The following is a 22088-nucleotide window of genomic DNA, read 5'->3' on the forward strand; positions in this document are numbered from 1 at the left end:
CCTCAAAGCTGGACCTCAGTGTCTGGGCTCAATGATGGGGGTGGAGACGCTCCTTCAGGTATATTTCAGATTTAGCTTGGTACACCTGTCAGAATCAGATAAGACCTCCTACTCCAGGGGTGAAGGACCTATTTCAGCCAAGGATTGCAGTCCCTTCAGGTCAACCCAAGAGCCACCAATGTCCTCCCCCTTTTTGTCTGGACAGCTCCCTTCCTATTGCTGGACAGCTCCCCTCTCTCCCACTAGGACAGGGGTAGGCAACCTAAGGCCCGTGGGCCAGATGCGGCCCAATCGCCTTCTCAATCCAGCCCATGGACGGTCCGGGAATCAGCATGTTTTTACATGAGTAGAATGGGTCCTTTTATTTAAAATGCATCTCTGGGTTATTTGTGGGGCATAGGAATTTGTTAATTCCCCCTCCCAAAAAATATATATAATCCAGCCCACCACATGGTCTGAGGGATGGTGGACCAGCCCACAGCTGAAAAAGGTTGCTGACCCCTGCCCTAGGACATGGAATTTAGCCCAGCCTCAGAGTTGGTGGGAATGGGATGCTGCAGATTTCATCAACCCTGTCCTAAATACTTTGAAACAAATTTTTTAAAAAATTCCTTCCAGTAGCAACTTAGAGACCGACTAAGTTTTTTCTTGGTATGAGCTTTCGTGTGCATGCACACATCTTCAGATAAATACTTTGGTCAGGGCAGAGGAATCCACACCCCCAAGGGGAGAGGCATGCTGCCATTGAGGGGGACAGTTTGAGTCCTGAAGCCTCCAGTTGCCTGTACCTTCCTCTAAGTTCATAAGATTGCTGAAGGCTGGAATAGGACGGTAGCCAACTCTTTTTCTCACAAGTTGTGAGAAAAGTTCATATTACGTAAGAGGGTGATGAGAGATGTCGGGCACGGGCATCCAAAATGCAGCTGTGCATGTGACTACAAGAAGAAGGGTGTTAACAAACTCACCTGGGAATGATTATAAGCACAAAAATCCCAAGGAGGCAGGTAATGTGCTCAGAGCGTGGCGGCAGAAACTTGTTCTGCTAGTAATACGAGGGATAAAGGGTGCTTTTCAGCTCAGAAAAGGAGGTGTAAATGCTTAAATCAAGTGTAGCAAAAACATTTAGACACCCAAAGGAAAATAGAAACCACATCAGCAGTGTTATCTTAATGGCAGGGCGTATAATGGACAGCACCAGAAGAAACTCCATCCTAGCTGAAGCTTCAGGTCCCTTTTGCAAAGAGATAGTCGAAAGAACAACAGTGTCCCAGCATGGACTTCACCTTCCTTCGACTCATCTCTGAAAGGACCCTTTTGACTGACAGTCCAGAACTTGAGATACACTGCTGGGACAATCCTGACCTCTCTCTCCGCAGTAGTTGACATATTTGTCGTTTATTGTTTCTTTCTGAAATGAGGATCGGTTAAAAGCAGAGAAGTAGAAATGATACCTCCAAAAGCATTGCCTTCTACTCCCAACCCCAGAAATGACCCATCACTTTGACAGAATCAAAAGCGTACAGAGATTTAGGAGAACGAACAGGGTCACACTTTCTCTTTCTCAGGGTAGGTTTGAGGTCCCCAACGTGGTGCCCTCAGAAACCCTCCATGCTCACCAAAGCCCTCTGCCCTCCCCCACTTTTTTTTAAGAGGGACTTTTTTGGTTGGAAGGGATCTCTTCGTTTTTTTATGGGATGTCACCTGCTTTCTTTGTCTTGTTTTGGGGAGCGGGCAGCAGGTTCTTTTGTTTCCGAACATCACTCGCTTTTCTTCCGTGAAATTGGTATTTTGCGGTGGCCACAGCTGTTTATCGATTTTTCAGATGTGCTACCAGGCACAAAAAGGTTGGGTACACCTGTTGCGTCATTTGTACACACTGCTCGGCTGGAGAACTGCACTGCACAATTCATAGGGGTGCAAATATTGGAGGGTGGCTGTGGTTTGGTTCACACATTGTCTCAGAAAGTGTGACTTGGGCATGCCTGCCTTTAAATGTGAACTGAACTGAATTTCCTCCTCCTACCTCTTCATGCCTCTCCTTTGACCTTGTTCTTGTTGCTGTCTCAACGCCTGCCTGGCAAAAAGAATCATGCTCTCGGGCTCATATGGGTCCCTTCAGCAAAACAATACTTGCAAGGAACACTTTTCATGTTTTAATTGGGAGTTGTAGATAGACAAACAGAAACATACACCAGCAGTCTGTTCATAGGAGACGTTGTTTCTACAGTATTATAATAACGGTATTTTTGAAGACTAGTGGTGTAGACATATGCAAAACAATTTTGAGAAAGTTTTTCTTTCTTTAAAGCTCTGGACATGTCTAAGAGCTTGTGCAGGATTGCAATCTTGGAAGGAAAAACATCTCCCTTTCACGGTTGTGCTGGTGAGAGCCTGCGATATAAGCTAACCCTATGAAGTAGTCTGTGTTTAAACCAGGGGTGGGTAACCTCCAGTTCATGTGCCAGTCCTGGCCTGTTAGGGTGAGGGATTTGGCCCATGAGGCTATTTTAAATAAACCATGCCTACCTTTCCCGTCCAATGAGGGGGTGATGCCAGCTGATGGGACAGGGTTTGATCCTGCGTTGACTGCACGGACCGGTTTCACAGCTGAGCACTTGTAGGTGCAGTCAAACTGAGCAGGATTTAGTCCCTGCTCATCGACCAACCACTGGGGGTTAGGTTTGGTGTCTAGACATTCCTGTTCTTCTGCTGGGAACAGGCACAAACAGTCAAAGCTCGGCGTGAGGCTGTTTGAAAGCCCTTTTGCAAACAGCCCTGACTGCTCTTTAAACCTCCCATTTCCAGAGGTTCAAAGAGCAGCATCCCCTGTGAAGCAGGTCAGTATTATTACCATTTCCATGTTGCCAATCAGCAGGGGCACTGACATTGGGCCCCACATTGTGGCTGCCCAATGTCGGCATGCGCTCCACAGTGCCATAATGACATTGTGGCGTGACGCCGAAACACGAGCACTGGGCTGTCATGATGCCATGCTGTCATGATAGCACAATGCACATGTTCTGTTGCTGTGGCAGTGACTGGACCGGGGACCCGGCCTCCACCCGGCACAACCACCTACCGCCTTACGACAGGTGGTATGCAGAGGCAGCCACAGAGGCAGCGGGCAGGAGTCGTGATGGCGGGGGGGGGGAGCTGGCACCCCCAGCAAAAAAAATTGTGGGGGCCCCTAGAGATGGTGCCAGTCAGAGAGTGCTAGAGAATAGGGACCTGATTATTCCGAGTTCCACATTCTGTGTTCTTAGCTGAGGCCACATTTGAACCAGAAAAAGTTTTGCGGCCTGTGGCTCATGCTCTTTCAGCCTGATCCTACGCATGTTTACTTGAAAGAAAGTCCCTATGAATTGAATGGGGTTTGCTTTCAAGAAAGCAGGCCTGGGATTGCAGCCTTAACTACTGTGCTATCTCATGAAATCTGATCACCTTGTGAGGTTCTAAGAAGTTCTCCCCAAATCTTTTGTTTGGGCGAATGCAGCTCGCACAAAAGGACGGACGGACACTTGCGTGATTTGCAGCACTTCAGGAACCGCACACCAGGGGGCAGCACCAAACCAACTCACTGTCATGTCAATGTTAAGGGGAGCGGCCATAACTCAGCAGGAAAACACCTGCAGGTGTTCCGGATATCAATTACTTTTGGTCGTGAAGCGGTTTTGATCTCTGTCAATAAATAAAATAAATAGGATAGGGACCGGCTGTCAGAAGCCCTGTGGAGCCACGGCCAATCACTGGAGAGAGAAGTGAGGCAAACGAGTAGCTGTTTCCTGCATCTGTAGGAAACTTGACAGATCAATTCTGGTATGGAGATAATAAACGAGCTGGTTTGTGACAGTTTAGTGGGCTAATTTGTAGGCCAGAAGCTAGAAATATTTAACCGGGAGCGGTATTGTAGATACGAAATGACAGCACCGCGTCCATTACAACAAAGAGGTCCTTGGCTGTTTTGGAGACGGAAGGAGACATGAGCAAGAGGAGCCGGTCACTGCGGGGAGCAGGTCAGTTTCCTTACAGGGCAGGCAGGTTCTGGGTCTCACAAGAGGTAGGCAAGCAGCATGGTCAGGACAGTGGCCACGCAGACCAAGGGGAGGCGGGGTGCCCCAGAGAAGTCACCAGAGAAGTCGCCATTGCAGTAGTCGGTGTTGCAGCAGGAGTAGGTGACGCGGAAAGGGTTGTTGGAGTAGCTGATTCTGTCCAAGCCGCTGCACTTCCTCGCGGAGACGCAGCCCTTCCCGTAGATGGATTCGTGGACTTTATAATCTGCAAGGAGCAAGCGGGTGCAAAGTTACAAGGGCCGCAGCTCAGCGGCAGAACATCTGCCTTGCAAGCGGAAGGCTCCGGGTTCAATCCCCGGCATCTCCAGGTAAGGTTGGGGGAGAGTCCTGCCTGAAATCCCAGAAAGCTGCTGCCGGTCCGTGTAGACAGTGCTGAGCTAGATGGACCAGTTGTCCAACTCAATATAAGACAGTACATATGTTCCTACAGAGGGATGGGTTGACGATCGGCAGGACATACCAGGGCTGATAGATACTCCTGATGACAATGGGAGAGCATGGGCATGTTAAGCCTGTAGCCAGAAATGTTACCATGAGAGATGAAGCCCGAGGGGGAATGACATCATTGCACTGCACTCAGAATGCAAGTACAGGTCTTGCCTAATCCTCGTCTTTAAAAAGGGATTTCACAGAGGCTGGCTTGGAAAAGGGGATTTAGACACATGACAGCTCTCTCTCTATGACCTCCAGCAGCAGAGGCAGTATATATACTGTATGGTAGTTACTGGGGAACACAGAGGCAGTGGCATAGCGTGGGCTACCAGTGCCCGGGGCAGGCAAACCACTGACACTGCTGAAGCGATCCCCGCTCTAGAGCCAAGTGCCCCGCTGCACTGCCTGCCCGCCTGCCCGCACAGGGCAGAGTTTGACCAGCCAACACGGCCCTTGATGGGTGAATTTCCCTGATACTCGCAGAGAGGCTGAATTGGGATCGCCCCTTGCCCGCCTCCCTCCATCCTTGCCCATTTGCCATGGGCCTGGACTGCTCCTGCAACCGTGCAGGGAGAGCAGCACGCCGAGTAAGAAAGCAAGCACCTCCGCAGTTGCTGGCCCCTGTCAGGGACAGCAAGGCTGGGCCAGACTCTGCGACCCAGAGACCCCCGGCAGCAGGCAGGGAAGGACAGGGAGCTGGGGAGAGGGCCTGCCAGGATGTGCCTGGGCGGTGGCCATGCCTCTCGCCTGCCTCCTGCCAGTCTGCCGACTGGGGTAGACATTTGGACCGGCCTGCGGGGTACCCATGAAGCCGCACGCCACCTCCGGGCAGGCCATGGCTGCACACGATCTTCCTGGCTGAAGGGAGGGAAGCCCATCCCTGGGATAGTGGCACCAACCTGAATGCCCTCTGATGGTGCTGCAGCTCTCTCCTTCGTTGCAGGTCACCCTCACCATTGAGCAGGGTCGATCGAAGTCGCATTTGTAGCAATGGAGCCCTATTTTTGTGTCCGTCATGTTTTGGCCCAGGGCTAAAGTGAGGAAAGAGGGAGAGTCATGTTGTGACACGCAGACCCTGCCTTCCAAGTGCGGAGAAACCTCCGTGGCCCCAGCACATGCCCTCAGGGTCTGGGTTCCTTAGAACAATGGTCGTCGGGGAGGATTCTGCCGCCTTTGCGATGCTTGGTTTGATCTACGCAGAGATGCGAGCTTGCAAACCGCTTTGAGGTTCTCTTCGCGACCGAGTGGCGCGTGCATTTGGTGAAGTGAAGAAGTGAAACACAGTGCTGAGCTCAAAGCACTGACCACCCCAACCTGCTTCCCCTTTAAGTTTCCCCTTGGATTCTGCCCAGAGAGGAAGTCAAGGCTTTACAGACACATCCGTACCACAGATTTTAATATCGGGGGGGACTGTAATTCTGTAAGGCTCCTAAGGGCAACAAGCAAATAAATAAATAAACCGAAGCCGCCTTCTTGGTTTCCCCAGAAACTCCTGTTTGGCCATTGCGGGAAACAAGACGAGATAAACAGAATCTGATCTGATCCAGGGACCCAACAGGTCTCTCTCTTCATCCCCATTTAGGCCTTTAATTGGGTACAAATGAAAAGAGATCAACCGTGTTGTGTTCTTTAGCCCCACTCGGGAGCTCTTCAAGTTCAAACGCCCCCATTTGTGCAGGGTCCGCACACACAAAAAACTGAAGGTCACCCCAGGCCCTCCTCCCTGCTAGATCTGGGATGCCCCCATTCACCCCGATTACTGGATTGTGCGCCTGGGAGAAGCAGCCTCAGCTCTTTTCGTACCCGAAACCTGACTACGCAGATGTTAGGGGTGGGGCCCTTGGGAATGACCTCGGCTGGCCCCACACATACACACCTTGGTTTTGTTTTGCACCCGAAGGAGTGCTTGAGCAAGATTTTTGTGCTCTGAGAAGTCCCTGGGGAGGGACGAGTTAAATCGCACTGCCACTCATCTCACCCTGACAACCTGCCTGCCTGCCGGTTCTTTTTTGGCGACTTCCTTGTGGTTGTGCAATTTGGATATGTCTGGGCTGAAGTGCTTGTTCTTTGAAGCTACTTAGCTTCTAAAAAAACAACCCCTTCTCTTTATCTCTCTCTCCCTCTCTCTCTCAAGGTAGGGGGCACAAGAAAGGCACTCGGGGCTCCTCAGAGGGCAGAGCCAGAGTGATGAAGATCCAGCCCTCCGGCGCGATCTTGTTGAGGAACCCAGTGCACTTTGAATCTTCCAACATTCGAAAGGTCAATCGTTGGGAGAAGACCCTCCCCTCCTCCACCCCCTCAACATTCAGGGGACCTAGCTCCTTGCCCCCCAGATATTGAGGGGATCCCAAGACCCCTCGGCCCCCTGTAGATGGTGCACGTGCCCACGATCTAGTTCTGTTTTCAGCGTTTCTCCAACTTGGTTCCCCCAGCTGTCGCTGGACTGCACTTCCTATCAACCCTAGCTACTGTAGCAGAACCAGTGGTATTTCTAAATTTGCATTTGCTAACGGTCATTATGCGCAAATATCTGTCCTCATCTGGGGTGATGCGTTTTCTCTCTTTCGGTGATGCTCGGGGGGGGGGGTGTCACCCTCCCCGAGAGGGTGGTGGTGAGATCAGCTTGAGGAGCGTTGCAATTGAAAAAGTGGAAGGCGGGGAAAGTGCAAAACTCCCCTCTCTTGTCTGAGGCTTCTAGCGTTCATGTAGTAGCCGCTTTATCATACAAAATGAGCAGAACGTAAGAAGAGGCTGCTGGATCAGGCCAGAGGCTCTTCTTCGCCCAGTATCCTTTTCTGACAGTGGCTAACCAGAAGAAGAAGAAGAAGAAGAAGAAGAAGAAGAAGAAGAAGAAGAAGAAGAAGAAGAAGAAGAAGAAGAGTAGTTTGGATTTGATATCCCACTTTATCACTACCTGAAGGAGTCTCAAAGCGGCTAACATTGTCCTTTCCCTTCCTCCCCCACAAGAAACACACTGTGAGGTGAGTGGGGCTGGGAGACTTCAAAGAAATGTGACTAGCCCAAGGTCACCCAGCAGCTGCATGTGGAGGAGCGGGGATGCGAACCCGGTTCACCAGATTACAAGTCTACTGCTCTTAACCACTACACCACACTGGCCCGTTGGAAGCCAGTAAGCAGGACCTGAGCCCAAGAGCCCTCTCCCCTCCTCTGGTTTCCAGAAACTGCTATTCAGCAGCATTCAGACCACAGCCATCATGGCAAGTAGCCATCAATAGCCTTGTCCTCCATAAATCTGTCCCATCCTCTTTTAAGGAGAGGGAAGCAGCAGACTCATTCCAGCCAGGCAACAGTTCAAGGACTCTCTTACACCAGATCTCCAGGGAGAAATATTCCTGCACACATTCTCAATGGGTCCTTCGGATGTTCGCAATGACTTGGAGGGGGGTGGAAGACACGCTTATGGTTGACCATGGCCAGAGGGCCAAAGTGGGCTTAGGTGCTGAAATCCCAAAGGAGCAGAAACCACTATTTATGCATGTGACCATGGGCTGCACAGATGTTACCGGCCCAAAGATGGAAATAAGGTAAAATTTAAAGACTATTTGAAATGACGTGAAAAAATAGACATTTGAATTTGAAATCAGAGGACATTTAAGGCTACAGTAATACCAGAAGTTAGGTTAAGATAGGATATAAGAAGTTTGAATTGTATTGTGGTTATTTGTATTAGGAATAAGATTATAGGTATAGGTTGTTTATGATATATAAAGATTAAGATTAGTTGATAAGGAAGAATTTACAAGGTTATAAAGTTACTATAGTTAATTAGAAATGCACGCAGAAGAGAGGATGCGAGGAGGTCCCAAAATAATGTGATGAATAAGAGAAGATTAGATAAATAAGTGGTTTTTTTGTATTTGTATTTTTGTAGTATTGTAGTTTTGTTGTAGCGTTTTGTTCATTTTGTATTTTGTATTTGTTATTTTTTGTTATATTTTGTTAAAATACAATAAATTCTTATTTTTTAAAAAAGGAAATAAGGTAAAGTTCCTACCAGAGAAGAATGGCAAATGAAGTTGATGGATTATGCTGAAATGGCTAAAATGACTGGAAGAGTCAGAAATCAGGAAGAAAGACCAACATTTTAATAAGGGATGGGGGAAATTTATAACTTATCTTAAAGACCACTGTGAACAGTTAAAATCGTTAGTAGGATTGGAATATCGCTTGTAGTTTAAGGTTGACTCGGAGCGTAAAGGAAGAAGTAAAGGGTTTGGATTGCCATAAAAGATGCGGGAAGAACTGATTAATAATAGGACCCACATAGAGGAGGATGGAAGTCCAGGAGATTCCTTGGAATCTTGCTTTATGATTTATGTTTGCTATATCTCTGTAAATTTTAAGTTGAAAAATCAAATAATTTTTTTTAAGTGGGCTGAGCAACGAATGTAAATTCATAGATTTACAGATCCATAGGACTGTAGAGTTGGAAGGGACCACAAGGAACATCTAGTCCAACCCACTGGGATGCAGGAATCTTTTTGCCAAAACTGAACCATTATTGTGCAATAGGCTAGTCTCTGCACACTCTCACATCCCCGTCTTTATCTCTCATCCAGGCAAGCGGAAAGCATGATCAGAGCTCCAAGAGGCAGCCCAGCCACTCAAGGAGAGTGAGTACCAAGGTTAGCGAAGGGGTGTCAAGCTGTGGTCCAGGAAGAGGACCACAAAGGCTAACTGCCTTTGGCTCCCCCACCTCCCGGTGTGCACCATCACAGCCTAAAAACGACCTACCAACCTTGCAGTTCACAGACCCTCATTGGAAACAAGCAACGCCCACAGCTGCAGTCGGGTGTGCAAGTCTGGCCCAAGCGCGCCCCACCTCCCACCCAGCTCTTCTTACCTATTTGTAAGACGGATGCTGTGATAAGCAGGGCAGCGGCAGCTCTCCCGGCCATAGTCCCGAAATATTCACAACGGAGGCAGCTGGAAGGTAGACTGGCAGAAAATGACACCTCTTGAGGAGCTGCGAAAAATGCGAGCCACAGATCTGTTGCTACATGGGCTGGAGCTGAATCATGACAGCCCTATATATTGCGGTGGCAGTCCTCTGTCACAGCCTTGGTGTCTTCGAGCTGACAGTGGGTGGAGGTTCGATTATTGTACCAGACACACCCCTTTCATCTTGGTGTTGAGTTCTGCAGTGGCCAAGCATGTGATGGGACACCCTCCCTCAGTAGGTGTATCACATGAGCCTTGGAGATAGTTTTTTTTGCCAACCTCAAGCAATTTTTTTTTGTTGTTGTTGCATGTTCTGGATTGTTTTCCAACGTCTGCTTTTCTTTTGTGCTATTTTAAGCTGCTCTTAATTAACAGCGTGCAGAGCACTCCCCGTCTTGTGAAACCGTCACGGTTTGCCAGAGTTTCCATGCTCGTCTCGAATTTTGGTACAGATACTGATTTAAGTATGCACGGGTGTGAATTATTTATGCCTCTTTAAAAAGTTTTTATACTTTTCAATTTTATACATTTCCTTAGTTTTACAATCATTTTAACATTTCAAAGCTTGACTTCCTTCCCCCTGTTTCTGGGGTTCCTTAAATTTGGTTTTTGTTTTATATATCTTCTGCATATCCAAATTCATTTAATTTGCTCATTTAATTATCTACTCTTATTACAATAATCCTGCCAATGTTTTTATCTGTTTGCAGTTTATCTGTAAATATTCAATAAACCATTTCCATTCTTTTATTTAAAAAGATTGTTATCTTGATTTCTTACTCTTCCGGTTACGTTTCGCCATTTCTGCATATTCCGTAAGTTTTTGTGTCCATTCTTCCTTTGCTGGGACTTCTGCTTCTTTCCATTTTCGGGCGATTAGCATTCTTGCCGCTGTAGTCGCATGCATAAATAAATTTCTATACAGTTTAGGTAGTTCTGTCCCTGTAATTCCCAAAAAATTATTTATGTCTTAGTACAGCCTTTGCCACCTCACGAGAAGAGAAGACTCCCTAGAAAAGACCCTGATGTTGGGAAAGATGGAGGGCACAAGGAGAAGGGGGCGACAGAGGATGAGATAGTTGGACAGTGTTCTCGAAGCGACTAGTATGAGTTTGGCCAAAATGCGGGAGGCAGTGAAAGACAGGCGTGCCTGGTGTGCTCTGGTCCATGGGGTCATGAAGAGTCGGACACAACTGAACAACAACAACATAGCCTTTGCCAACCTGGGACCACCCACAGCCATAACCCCCCCCCCCAACCGTCTCGTCTTAACCGGGACATCCCAGAAAAAAAGAAGTCAAGCCCAGCTTCTGTTTGGGTGCTGGAATGCCATGTTTAAGACTGGCACCCTGGCGCGAGTCAGCAGGGTTGCTCCCGACCCTGCAGACGAGTGTCAGAGCGCCTTCTGGGATCGCTCTGACATTGCCAGGGACTTGCCAGGATGAAGTCCCTTTGCCCTGCCGCATCCCTTTGACTACTGGGATGGTGTGTCAAAGGGACACACCAGAGTGCCTCTGCGGGCCTTGCGGAGGGGGAAGAGGCTCGATTTGGGACACAAAATGTCAGAACGTACGCCCACAGCTCCCATCAGCCCCAGTCAATATGTTCTCAATGTGAGAGCCAGTATGGTGTAGTGGTTAAGAGCGGTAGACTCGTAATCTGGTGAACCGGGTTCGCGTCCCTGCTCCTCCACATGCAGCTGCTGGGTGACCTTGGGCTAGTCACACTTCTCTGAAGTCTCTCAGCCCCACTCACCTCACAGAGTGTTTGTTGTGGGGGAGGAAGGGAAAGGAGAATGTTAGCCGCTTTGAGACTCCTTCGGGTAGTGAAAAGCGGGATATCAAATCCAAACTCTTCTTCTTCTTCAATGACCCAAGGCACAGACTGGAAGAGCTCAAGGCTTGGACTTGGGGATCGAGGGAGATTCCGCTCGAGTGGGTCCCTCGAGTCAGCAAGGGGCTTCATGAAGACTGTGAGGAGACTAGGTTTTGGGGAAACGGGTGAAGGGCGATGTATGTGAACTGAGAGGAAATAAAATCTGTGCCAAAGGAGTGACTATTTCAGTTTGTTTTTTATGTGGGCACGACTAATTAGCCATTTCTAATTCCCCTCATTATTTTGGACCTAAAAGCAACAAAGGCTTGTGACATCTTATTGCCCAAGCCGAGTGAGTCCCATGGCAGGGCAGACACCTCAGGTTACCGCCGGAGCCAAGCAACACCCAAAATATTGGGGTGCTTGAACTACAGCAGGGCTGAATATGCCCCCCCATACATTTTTGTAGAGCCATCCTGTCCCCCTCATAAAAGGAAGCATCAGGTGTGTTGCGGGGGGGGGGGTTGAAAAATGAAAATCTTTGCAGAGGGTGGTAGTGGAGGCAGCCATTTTCTGCAGGTGCCCCAAGAGGCATCTGGGAGGCCGAAATGAGAACAGGATACTGGAGTAGATGGGCCTTTGCAGACCCTCCGAGTGTCCCCATATTCCAGGGACAGTCCTGAATTTACAGAAGCCATCCCAGTTTCTGATTTGATCCCGGAATGTCCCACTTTTCCTTAGGACGTTCCTATTTTCATCGGCGAAATGTTGGAGGGTATGGAGTTATGAGGCCCCCCAAGCCAAGGAGATAACTATACAGCCTTTAGAAGACATCTGATGGCAGCCCTGTATAGGGAAGTTTGTTAATGATTAATGTTTTATTATGTTTTTATATACTGTATATTCTGGCGTATAAGACTACTTTTTAATCCAGGAAAATCTTCTCAAAAGTTGGGGGTCGTCTTATACGCCCAGTCGTCTTATACGCCGGAAAATACGGTATGTTGGAAGCTCCCCAGAATGTCTGGGGCAACCCAGTCAGATGGGCACAGTATAATAATAATAATAATAATAATAATAATAATAATAATATAGTGGTACCTCGGTTTTCGAACATCATCTGTTCTGGAAGACCGTTTGAGTTCCGAAATGTTCGAAAACCGAAAACTCAATATGGAAGCCTCAATACATAACGGAAAACACAACACGGAAGCTGCGCAGCATGTTCGACTTCTGAAAAGTGTTCGAAAACCGAAGCGTTTACTTCCAGGTTTATGGCGTTCGAAAACCGAAACGTTCGTCAACAGAGATGTTCGAAAACCGAGGTACCACTGTAGTAGTAGTAGTAACAACAACAACAACAACAACAACAACAACAGCAACAACAACAACAGCAACAACAACAGGGTACCCCTATTTTCATCGGAGAAATGTTGGAGGGTATGCCTTTGGCTTGATCCAGCAGAGATTTTCTTATGTTCTTTTAGTAGCAAAATCCACACCCAAGGCCGAATTCCCTGGTATCTCCAAGTTTCTCAATCTGATCAATTTCCCCCGCTGACAAAGGTACCTCCATCTTGTTTGCATCCAACTTTTTCTGACCCCCCCCCAAGAGCGCAGCAGAACAGTGCGTGAGATTGCGACACCCAAAATGGCCACCGAGATCTCGCGTGAAAAAACTGTAGGTCCCTTTCCCGCCGGGACACTTGTAAGGTGTCATCCACTGCGGGCATGGGTCCAAACCCATTTAAGCTTCATCTTCATGGTGTTGCTGTAAGAATAAAATGGGAAGTGGGAGAACCACCTGAAGGAAAGGTGGGCTATATAGGGAATCATCAGTAAAAGTTGCTGAGAGGCCCAGGAAGATAAAACAGGATTGCATCGCTTTTTCTCCCAGCAAAGATGGCCCACAAGAGTGATCAACGCAGCTTTGATCCCCAATCTGGGCTATAAAACAGGCTGAAAAGGGGTTACATAAACTGTCACCGAGGAAATCCTGCTTTGAACAGAGATCACTCTCTTGCTTTAAAAGGGGAGATTAAGGAACACCCAATAATTGGAGAAACTCCTGAGATGCAGGTAAGGATTATTATTATTATTTAAAGAAAAAGTTGGCTCACAACAGCCAAGAGTTATACGTGACCGGAAAAGAAGAAATGCTTCACCGAAACGAGAACATCTATTTGTGTAAAATTTACCCGTGCTCATTTTACAGGGCTTTTTTTGTGGCAGTGCTCACCAGTTCAGAGTTACCAGCACGTCTTCTTCTTCACTGTCTGTGGAAGCCTTTTATGTGCTGGCAACTACGACAGTGACCAATATATGAGTACCAGGACCTCGTTTTGTTTTTATTTATCAAAAATAGTGCTGATATTTTTTACATACAGATGTGACTTTAGAAACGCCAGGAGGAATTCAGCATCACATTGCTAGAAGTGTTCACCTGCGTGAGTATTTCGGCTTCCCCGATGGCAGTATCTCCCCTATCTTCCCACCCACTCCATTGTGTTCTGAAGGGGTGGGGTTCTGCTGACCCCCTCTGAGACAATTTGGGGAGGTGGGGGGGCATGGGGGGAGAGATGTGGGGGAAAGCCTTGTGGCTCTAGCTGGCCCCCCTCGTGAATTTCCGCAAACAGGACCAGTTAGTTGAACCCGACCCAGTTACTATAATTTAAATAGAAATATATTTAAATATATTTAAATAGAAATATAGTCGTACCTTGGTTTCTGGAATGCCTTGTGACTCGGACGTTTTAGCTCCCGAACGCCACAAACCCGGAAGTGAGCGTTCCAGTTTGCAAGCGTTCTTTGGAAGCCAAACATCTGACGCGGCTTACGCGGCTTCCGATTGGTTGCAGGAAGCCACGCCTTGGTTTTTGAATATTTTCGGAAGTCGAATGACTTCCAGAACAGATTCCAATCGAGAACCAAGGTACGACTATAAATCTCATATGAACTTCTGGCTTGTCTCCCTTATGGCGCGCACGCACACACACACGAAATCAGTTTAAACAAACCATAAAAATACAAAATAAAAAAATTCTTTCCAGTAGCACCTTAGAGACCAACTGAGTTTGTTCTTGGTATAAGCTTTCGTGTGCATGCACACTTCTTCAGAAGTTTTTTTATTTTGTTTTGACTATGGCAGACCAACACGGCTACCTACCTGTAACATAAAAATACACACCAAGATTTTCAGTAAAAGTCAGGAGACTAAAACAAGATGACCTGAAACTACTGTATACATAAAACCAGCAGTTCAAAATATACGTTATTTTTAAATGGAAACCTGCCTATTAAACTGAACGTCAATCTTATTTTTTAAAATCTGTTTTTAAAATTTGTATATACTTCTTTATTGTCAAAACCTCTAAGCAGTTCTTATGGGAATAACTCGTCCTCACAAAATCGCAAACCTTTGCCATGCTATGTGGTGAAATCTCATTGGGTGACTCTAAAAGATCCCGCCTCATTCTTATGGTTCTTTGAGCTGGCCTTGGACGGAGTCTCTTTCAAATGGAGGACTGCCAGTCCTGCAAATTAGAGGAACGTCCTCTGCAAAGCGAGACACGCTGGCCACCCTCTCCTTCCATGGTGTCCAAAGCCACCCTCTCTCCCATGACTGCTTGTCACAGTCACCGGACCAAGCAACACCTGGTGCAATCATATCCTCTCCTTGGTATTTGGCAGGCAGTTGCTGTGATGCTGCAAGAGGCGAAACATTGCAGTCAGTGCCTGATTTACGTATAAGCTAAACAAGCTATATCTTAGGGGCCCACCCTCTTGGTCCCCCCCCAAAAAAAACTAAAGAAAAAAAAAACCTGGATGTACATTTCCAAAATATAAGATAAAAAAACAAATGCAGTGTTACCCCGGGTTACAAACACCTCGGGTTACAAACACTTCGGGTTACAGACTCCGCTAACCCAGAAGTAGTACCTCGGGTTAAGAACTTTACCTCAGGATGAGAACAGAAATTGTGTGCTGGCGGCAGCGGGAGGCCCCATTAGCTAAAGTGGTACCTCAGGTTAAGAACGGACCTCCGGAATGAATTAAGTTTGTAACCAGAGGTACCACTGTAAAATAAAACCTACATACAGCAACCGTGTTTTGCGTTGTGTAGGCTCCTATGATGTAAGTACAGCGGTACCTTGGTTTAAGAACAGTCCTGTTTACGAATGACTCGGTTTACGAACTCCGCAAAACCGGAAGTAGTGTCCCGGTTCGCAAACTTTACCTCGGTCTAAGAATGGAATCTGAACGGTGGAAGGGCATTGGCAGTGGCAGGCCTCATTAGGCAAAGCGCGCCTCGGTTTAAGAACGGTTTCGGTTTAAGAACGGACTCCCGAAACAGATTAAGTTCGTAAACCGAGGTACCGCTGTAATGGGCCCCACCTACTAGCCTGCTCCCTAAAACATCACTGGTTTTAGATACCTATTAGGTCCATAAATTACTGAAGTGTGCATGTACATGAAAGCTGATACCAAGAACAAACTTAGTTGGTCTCTAAGGTGCTAACGAATTTTTAATTTTATTTTGTTTTGACTATGGCAGACCAACACGGCTACCTACCTGTAACAAAAGACAGTGACAATTAGTTGCTGGCAAAGGACAGCTGGACATATAAAGGGCCCCATTACCTTCAGTAGCTTAGGGCCTCATCAAACCTAAATCTGGTCCTGATTGCAGCAGTTAAGCCCATCTGAATCTGCATTCATCCAAGGAACTCAGAGCAGCAGACATGGCTCTCCCCTGCCTTTATTCTCCCAACAGTCCTGGAAGGCAGGTGAGGCCAAGAGAAAGCCATTGGTCGAAGGTTACCCCGTGAGCTTCAAGAACCCAGGTTTCCCTCCACCCAGCCCAATATGGGTGCTGACTCTGTATAGAGAGGGTTAGGGACCATCGCTCAGAAATCAGGAAGACCAAAAGTTTAATAAGGAATGGGGAAAATTTATAACTTATCTTAAAGACCGTTGTAGTTAAAACCGTTAGTAGGATCAGAATATCGCTTGTAGTTTAATGGTGAATTTTGGATACAATGGATAGATAAAAGATCTGGATTATTATAAAAGATGCAGGAGGAAATGATTAACAGTAGGACCCGCAAAGGGGAGGAGGAGAAGTCCAAGAGATTCCTTGGAATCTAGTTTTTATGTTGCATGTTGGATATGTGACTGTAAAGTTCCAATCTGAAAAACCAAATCAATTTATTTAAGAAAGGAGGAGGAGGGATCATTGCTCAGACCTTAGGGCTGCATTCCACCCTGGGCGAGGTCAAAGCAGGCAGGGCAACAAGCATAAAATGTCGCCCTTTGTATAGTAGGCTAGTTTCTACATGCACTCGCTTGCACACAGAGGCGTAGCTAGGGGTTGGCAAAACTGGCCTCCACTAGGGTGGTGTGCTCACCCCACAATTCTGTTTCCAGTCATCTGTGTTGGGACGTCGGGTATAGAGGGCACAAGGGGCTTCAGTTCTCCCAATACTTTGGGGCAGGAGCACACAACCGTAATATTGAGGGGGCTGCCACCCGCCGCCACAGGCCGCCCTCTGCCAGCCCCAGCCTCTGCCCAACAGCCCAGGAGCCAGGCAACAGCTGGGATGAGTGAGATCTTTGCTTTGCTCAGGAGCTGGGTGGCAGCTGGGACGAGCAAGCGTGAAGATTGCCCTCCGCACGTCCTGCCCCCACCCGGCACATGCCAGACGGCATCACGTGACGTGGTGACGTGATGCATCACGTGGCCACACCCCCCTCAATGTGTGGGGAGGCAAGTCGGTGTTTCTGATCTGTGTAAGGTTGTGCGTTTAATTAAGCAAGAGCTGGGAGCTGAGCAGTAGGAGAAACGGGCCTTTTCTGCAGAGGCTCCCTATCTGTGAAATGCTGACCCCAGGCAGGTTTGTCTGGCACCTTCTTTAGCCGCCAAGTGAAAACATTTCTCCCCAGCCAGGCCTTGGGCTGATTAATATTCTACAGCCTTTTAAATGTGTTTGTGGGAAGGGGGGGCGGGTTATTGTTTTGTTTTTATTGTTTTAATTATTTACTTGTGTTTTTGCCTTGTTTTTTTCTCCTGTGAACTGCCCTGAGATCTTGTGACAAAGTGCAGTATATAAATCTAATACATAAATATATAAATAAATATAATAAATATATAAAGTAACAGAAACGGCAAGGCGGCATGAAGGCTAACTGCTGGCGTATATTATGTACTGTATATGTGTGTCGTGATGCACCGCCACTGTCATAGCAAGATCAAAGTGGGAGAAGTGATTTTTTTTTTCTGGGAGGGGGACACCGAGACAACTTCTTGCCAAGGGCTCGGGGGACCCTAGATGCACCTCTGCTTGAACAGATTTCTCTCTAGCCTCCATCCAGGCAAGGGAGAGGCAGGATCAGAGTGAAAGGACAAAGTCCAGCCAGGCAGAAACACTAAAGGACGGTGAAAAGGCAGGGGGGAAGGGGAGTGGCTAAGGAAGGGGTGTGGCCTCAGGACTGTCTTAAAGGCCAGACACACTCCAATTCCCATCATTACTGAGCTCAGTGAGTAAGCAATTTGATTCAGGTCTCGGCTGAAGCCAAATGTATCAGTCACCTTTTCTGAAACAACATGCAAGCTGAAACACAGCTGTCCTTTGAAATTTGCAGTTACCCACCTGTTTTTGCAGTGCCAGTTGTCCGCCAACGCTGATTCCATAAACTCATCCCCGGTGCCCGTTACCCGACCCCCCCTACAAAAAGCATTATTCAGAAAAATCACACACAAAATGCATTGTGTTAGGGAAAACCGCTGGCAAAAATGCATACATTAGACAAAATCACATTTAGAAATGTGTGTGTTGGGAGGAATTCGTGTCAAATGTTGGTGAATTTTCGTGAGGATTTGTTTTTTTTAAAAACACACACACACACACACGACCCACAAATTGCTGCAGAAATCTGAAGAACCGAATTTAAGATTGGAAAAATTATGAACTGAGGGAACAAAAACCAGCCGGTTCTTCCACCTACACCCCTGAGCATTGGCTGTGCAAATAAAAAGTTTTACTCCAGCTATGCCAAAACCCCTGAATTCCCCCTGCAGTTCTGTCGAAGCTCCCTTGCTGAAATAGCTTTCTAGGCACATGGCATTGTGTCAACTTGGTTTCTTAACAGAACGGATGGGGTGTACTAAATAATAATAATAATAATAATAATAATAATTTTATTATTTATACCCCGCCCTTCCCCGCCAAAACCGGGCTCGGGGCGGCTAACACCAATAAAATCACAACGAAACATAAAAACAATTCATTAAAATACAGATTAAAATACAATTTAAAATTCCATTTATACTGCAGCCTCATTTTTAAGTAGCCCACCAATCACACCAAAAGAACGAAACATCAGGGTTAAACTAAAACCAACCCAAAGGCTAGGTGGCACAGCTCCGTCTTGCAGGCCCTGCGGAAAGATGCCAAATCCCGCAGGGCCCTGGTCTCTTGTGACAGACTGTTCCACCGAGTCAGGGCCAGTACTGAGAAGGCCCTGGCCCTAGTTGAAGCCAACCTAACATCCTTGTGGCTCGGGACCTCCAAAAAGTTATTATTTGAGGACCTTAAGGTCCTACACGGGACATACCAGGAGAGGCGGTCCCTTAGGTATGAGGGTCCTAAGCCGCATAGGGCTTTAAAGGTCAAAACCAGCACCTTGAACCTGACCCTGTACTCCACCGGGAGCCAGTGCAGCTGGTAGAGCATTGGATGAATGTGGTCCCACGGCAAAGCCACCGTAAGGAGCCTCGCCGTGGCATTTTGCACCGGCTGGAGTTTCTGGGTCAGCCTCAGGGGCAGCCCCGCATAGAGCAAGTTACAATAATCAAGTCTGGAGGTGACCGTCGCATGGATCACTGCGGCCAGATCAGGGCGAGAGAGTGCCTAAGTATCTAATAGGGATGCCGGTGGCACTGTGGTCTAAACCACTGAACCTAGGGCTTGTCGATCGGAAGGTCGGCGGTTCGAATCCCCGCGACGGGGTGAGCTCCCATTACTCGGTCCCAGCTCCTGCCAACCTAGCAGTTCAAAAGCACTTCAAAGTGCAAGTAGATAAACAGGTACCGCTCCGGCAGGGAGGTAAACGCCGTTTCTGTGCGCTGCTCTGGTTTTGCCAGAAGCGGCTTAGTCATGCTGGCCACATGACCTGGAAAAAACTGTCTGCAGACAAATATCGGCTCCCTCGGCCAGTAAAGCGACATGAGCGCCGCAACCTCAGAGTCATTCGCGACTGGACTTAACTGTCAGGGGTCCTTTACCTTTACCTTTAAGTATCTAATATCTGAATACCTACCTGAACCTTCGCAGTGATCTGTGGAAAAACAAAGGAATCCCTTTGTTTCGTTCTGGGGAGTTCCTACAGGCCTCTCCCTCCATTGCAACGATTCAGAAATGTGGAGGGATAACATTGTGGTGTTGCATTTCCACAATTCTCTTAATCCATCCTGGACAGGGGCTTTCCTTTTCTTTTTGCAAGGCACTACTTTACAAAGTTATATATTAACACACCCAGTTGGTGCCCACGGTCCAACATCTGAGATGTTGGCTAACTTCAGCTTCAAAGGGTCTTCCTCCTTTTCCTTTCAGAGCCTCTAAGGTCCACTGATGGGCTTCGAAATCACAATCTCCTGACACTTACTACCAATGCCCTTTGGCCACTTCCAGGCTGCTGCTATTTTGCAGGTGGGATTAAGGGCACGAGACGGAGGGGGAGTGGTGACTGGAAGGTAGAGGGTGTGGGGGCCAGGATAGTGGTGGTTAGGTTTGAAATACTGGTGTTCAACTGAAAGAAGATATGCTCTATCGTAACTAAGCTTGTAAACAAAAGAAATATTAAGGCTGTTATGTTTGGTGGAAAATAAAACCTTGTTCTTGTTGTGCCAAGACATATCGTCAATCATTTGATCAGGGGCATCGCAGGGGGGGCGGAGGGGGCAGGGGGCCCCAGGCAGCGCCCCTGCTGGGGGTGACAAATCGGGGGACGGCCCCGGCCACTGGGCTTTTTTTTTTACTTTTTTATATTTTTTAAAATTCTTTTTAGGCTATTTTCGGCACTGCCGGGGTGCAGCCGCAGGGGCCGCCAGCGAGTCGGGGTGTCACTCCCCTTGCTGGTCGCCCCTGCGGCTCTGCCCCGGCAGCGTCGAAAATAGCCCCCGCCCTCCAGTGGCTTTCCGCGCCGCTGGCTGGCTTGCGGAGCCTGGGCAAGGAGAGGGGCGGTCCAGCGAAGAGGGGTGACACCCCTATTCGCTGACCCGCCCTCTCCCTGCCCCACTTGCGCTCCCCCGGGGGATGCCGGGCGGGGGCTTTGGGAGCCTCTGCGGGCAGCAAAGAGTCCCGAAGCCGCTGCTGTAGCACAAAGGGGTGCCAGGCTGCGGCTTCGGGGCTCTTTGCAGCCTGCCGAGGCTCCCAAAGCCCCCGCCCGGCATCCCCCGGGGGCGGGGCGTCGCCGTGTGTGCGTGCGTCATGACGCACACGCCGCGATGCACCCGCCCCCAGGGGTGCCTCTTGGCTTCCCGCCCCGGGCAGCCAAGGGGCTAGGAATGCCCCTGCATTTGATCCAGCAAGTTAGGAGGGCTCAAAAGAGGGTGAACTCGGAGAAGCGGACCAAAAGACTTACAGGGTGATAAGTTAGGTCCTGGAGTTACACTAAGGAGGGGTGCAGGGAATAAAAGCCTACAAGTGCCACATAGTTGCCCTGTGAGCTGAGGTAACAGTAGCAGGGAGGGATCATACCTGAGTGAATCCCTGGAGTATAGGCCAAAAGGACTTTACATCCCAGTAGCCCAGAGCCAAGCCTTAAACCGGCCACGGTAGCTGGATTGGAGTACCCTTGTTGCTACAGGACCCCGAGTGGAGGGGGGCGGGAAATGTTGGCAGTTTAGACGGACCTCGAAGTACAGGTGGGGTGTGTGTGTGTAAGAGTACACGGCACGCCACCACGGAGAAATAAATAGTAACGGGGGGAATTTGAGAGGGGTTCCGTCGTTCAAGACCGCAGGCCCATCTAGTCCAGCTGATTTCTTCCCACTGATTTCGTACCAGAGCAGGACATGTGACCCATCAAAAAGTCTGGCATGCGCCTATTATCAACAAAACAACAACTCCTACCTCTATGGGCATAAGGAGAGTCTTCTGGAACAAGGCAAAGGCCCATCTCGGTCAGCACGTTCTGTCCCCATGAGGACTAGGCGCATACTATAATTTTTCAAAATTGCTTCTATTATTTAAGTGCTGCCCATCTGACTGGGTTGCCTCAGCCACTCTGGGCAGCTTCCAGCAAAATTTAAAAACACCCCACAAAACATCAAACATTAATCATTTCCCAATTAAGGAACTGCCAGAAGACCCTCGGAGCTGGACCTCAGTGTCTGGGTTGAATAACAGGGGTGGAGACGCTCCTTCAAGTATACTGGGCCGAGGCCATTTAAGGCTCAGAAGGTCAGGACCAACACTTTGAATTGTGTTCGGAAACGTACTGGGAACCAGTGTTATTTGATCCCGGCAGCCGCTCCCAGCAGTCGCTAGCCTGGCAGCTGCATTCTAGATTAATTGTATAGTTTCCAAGTCACTTGGTAAATCTACCAAAGAATGAAAAGAAAATTGGGATTAATGGGTTTTCTCTGGACGACAAACGGCACGTGTGCTGCGTCCCATTGGTGGTGGCACTCGCCCTTCTTATGACAGGAAATGCTTTACCGGGGACATACACCCAACAAAAATGGGGGGGGGGGGTTCGAAGAGGGTGAGTTCCCGGGGCAGAGAGTGAAAAATGTCCCTGTTTCCA

The 22088-nt window shown here is 48.2% G+C and overlaps 1 protein-coding gene across 1 annotated transcript; it reads right to left on the reverse strand.

The window, feature by feature from the left end:
* Positions 1 to 2291: 2291 nt before the first annotated feature.
* On the reverse strand, positions 2292 to 9583 carry LOC117042149 (sperm acrosome membrane-associated protein 4-like). Its single transcript, XM_033141641.1, has 3 exons — positions 9367 to 9583; positions 5402 to 5533; positions 2292 to 4275 (listed from the first exon to the last, which is right to left on the reverse strand). The coding sequence occupies exons 1-3, from the start codon at positions 9419 to 9421 to the stop codon at positions 4049 to 4051; spliced, it is 414 nt and encodes a 137-aa protein (XP_032997532.1). The 5' UTR covers positions 9422 to 9583; the 3' UTR covers positions 2292 to 4048.
* Between the last annotated feature and the right edge of the window lie 12505 nt (positions 9584 to 22088).

Source organism: Lacerta agilis, chromosome 2, assembly GCF_009819535.1.
Source record: "Lacerta agilis isolate rLacAgi1 chromosome 2, rLacAgi1.pri, whole genome shotgun sequence".
Classification (NCBI taxonomy): domain Eukaryota; kingdom Metazoa; phylum Chordata; class Lepidosauria; order Squamata; family Lacertidae; genus Lacerta; species Lacerta agilis.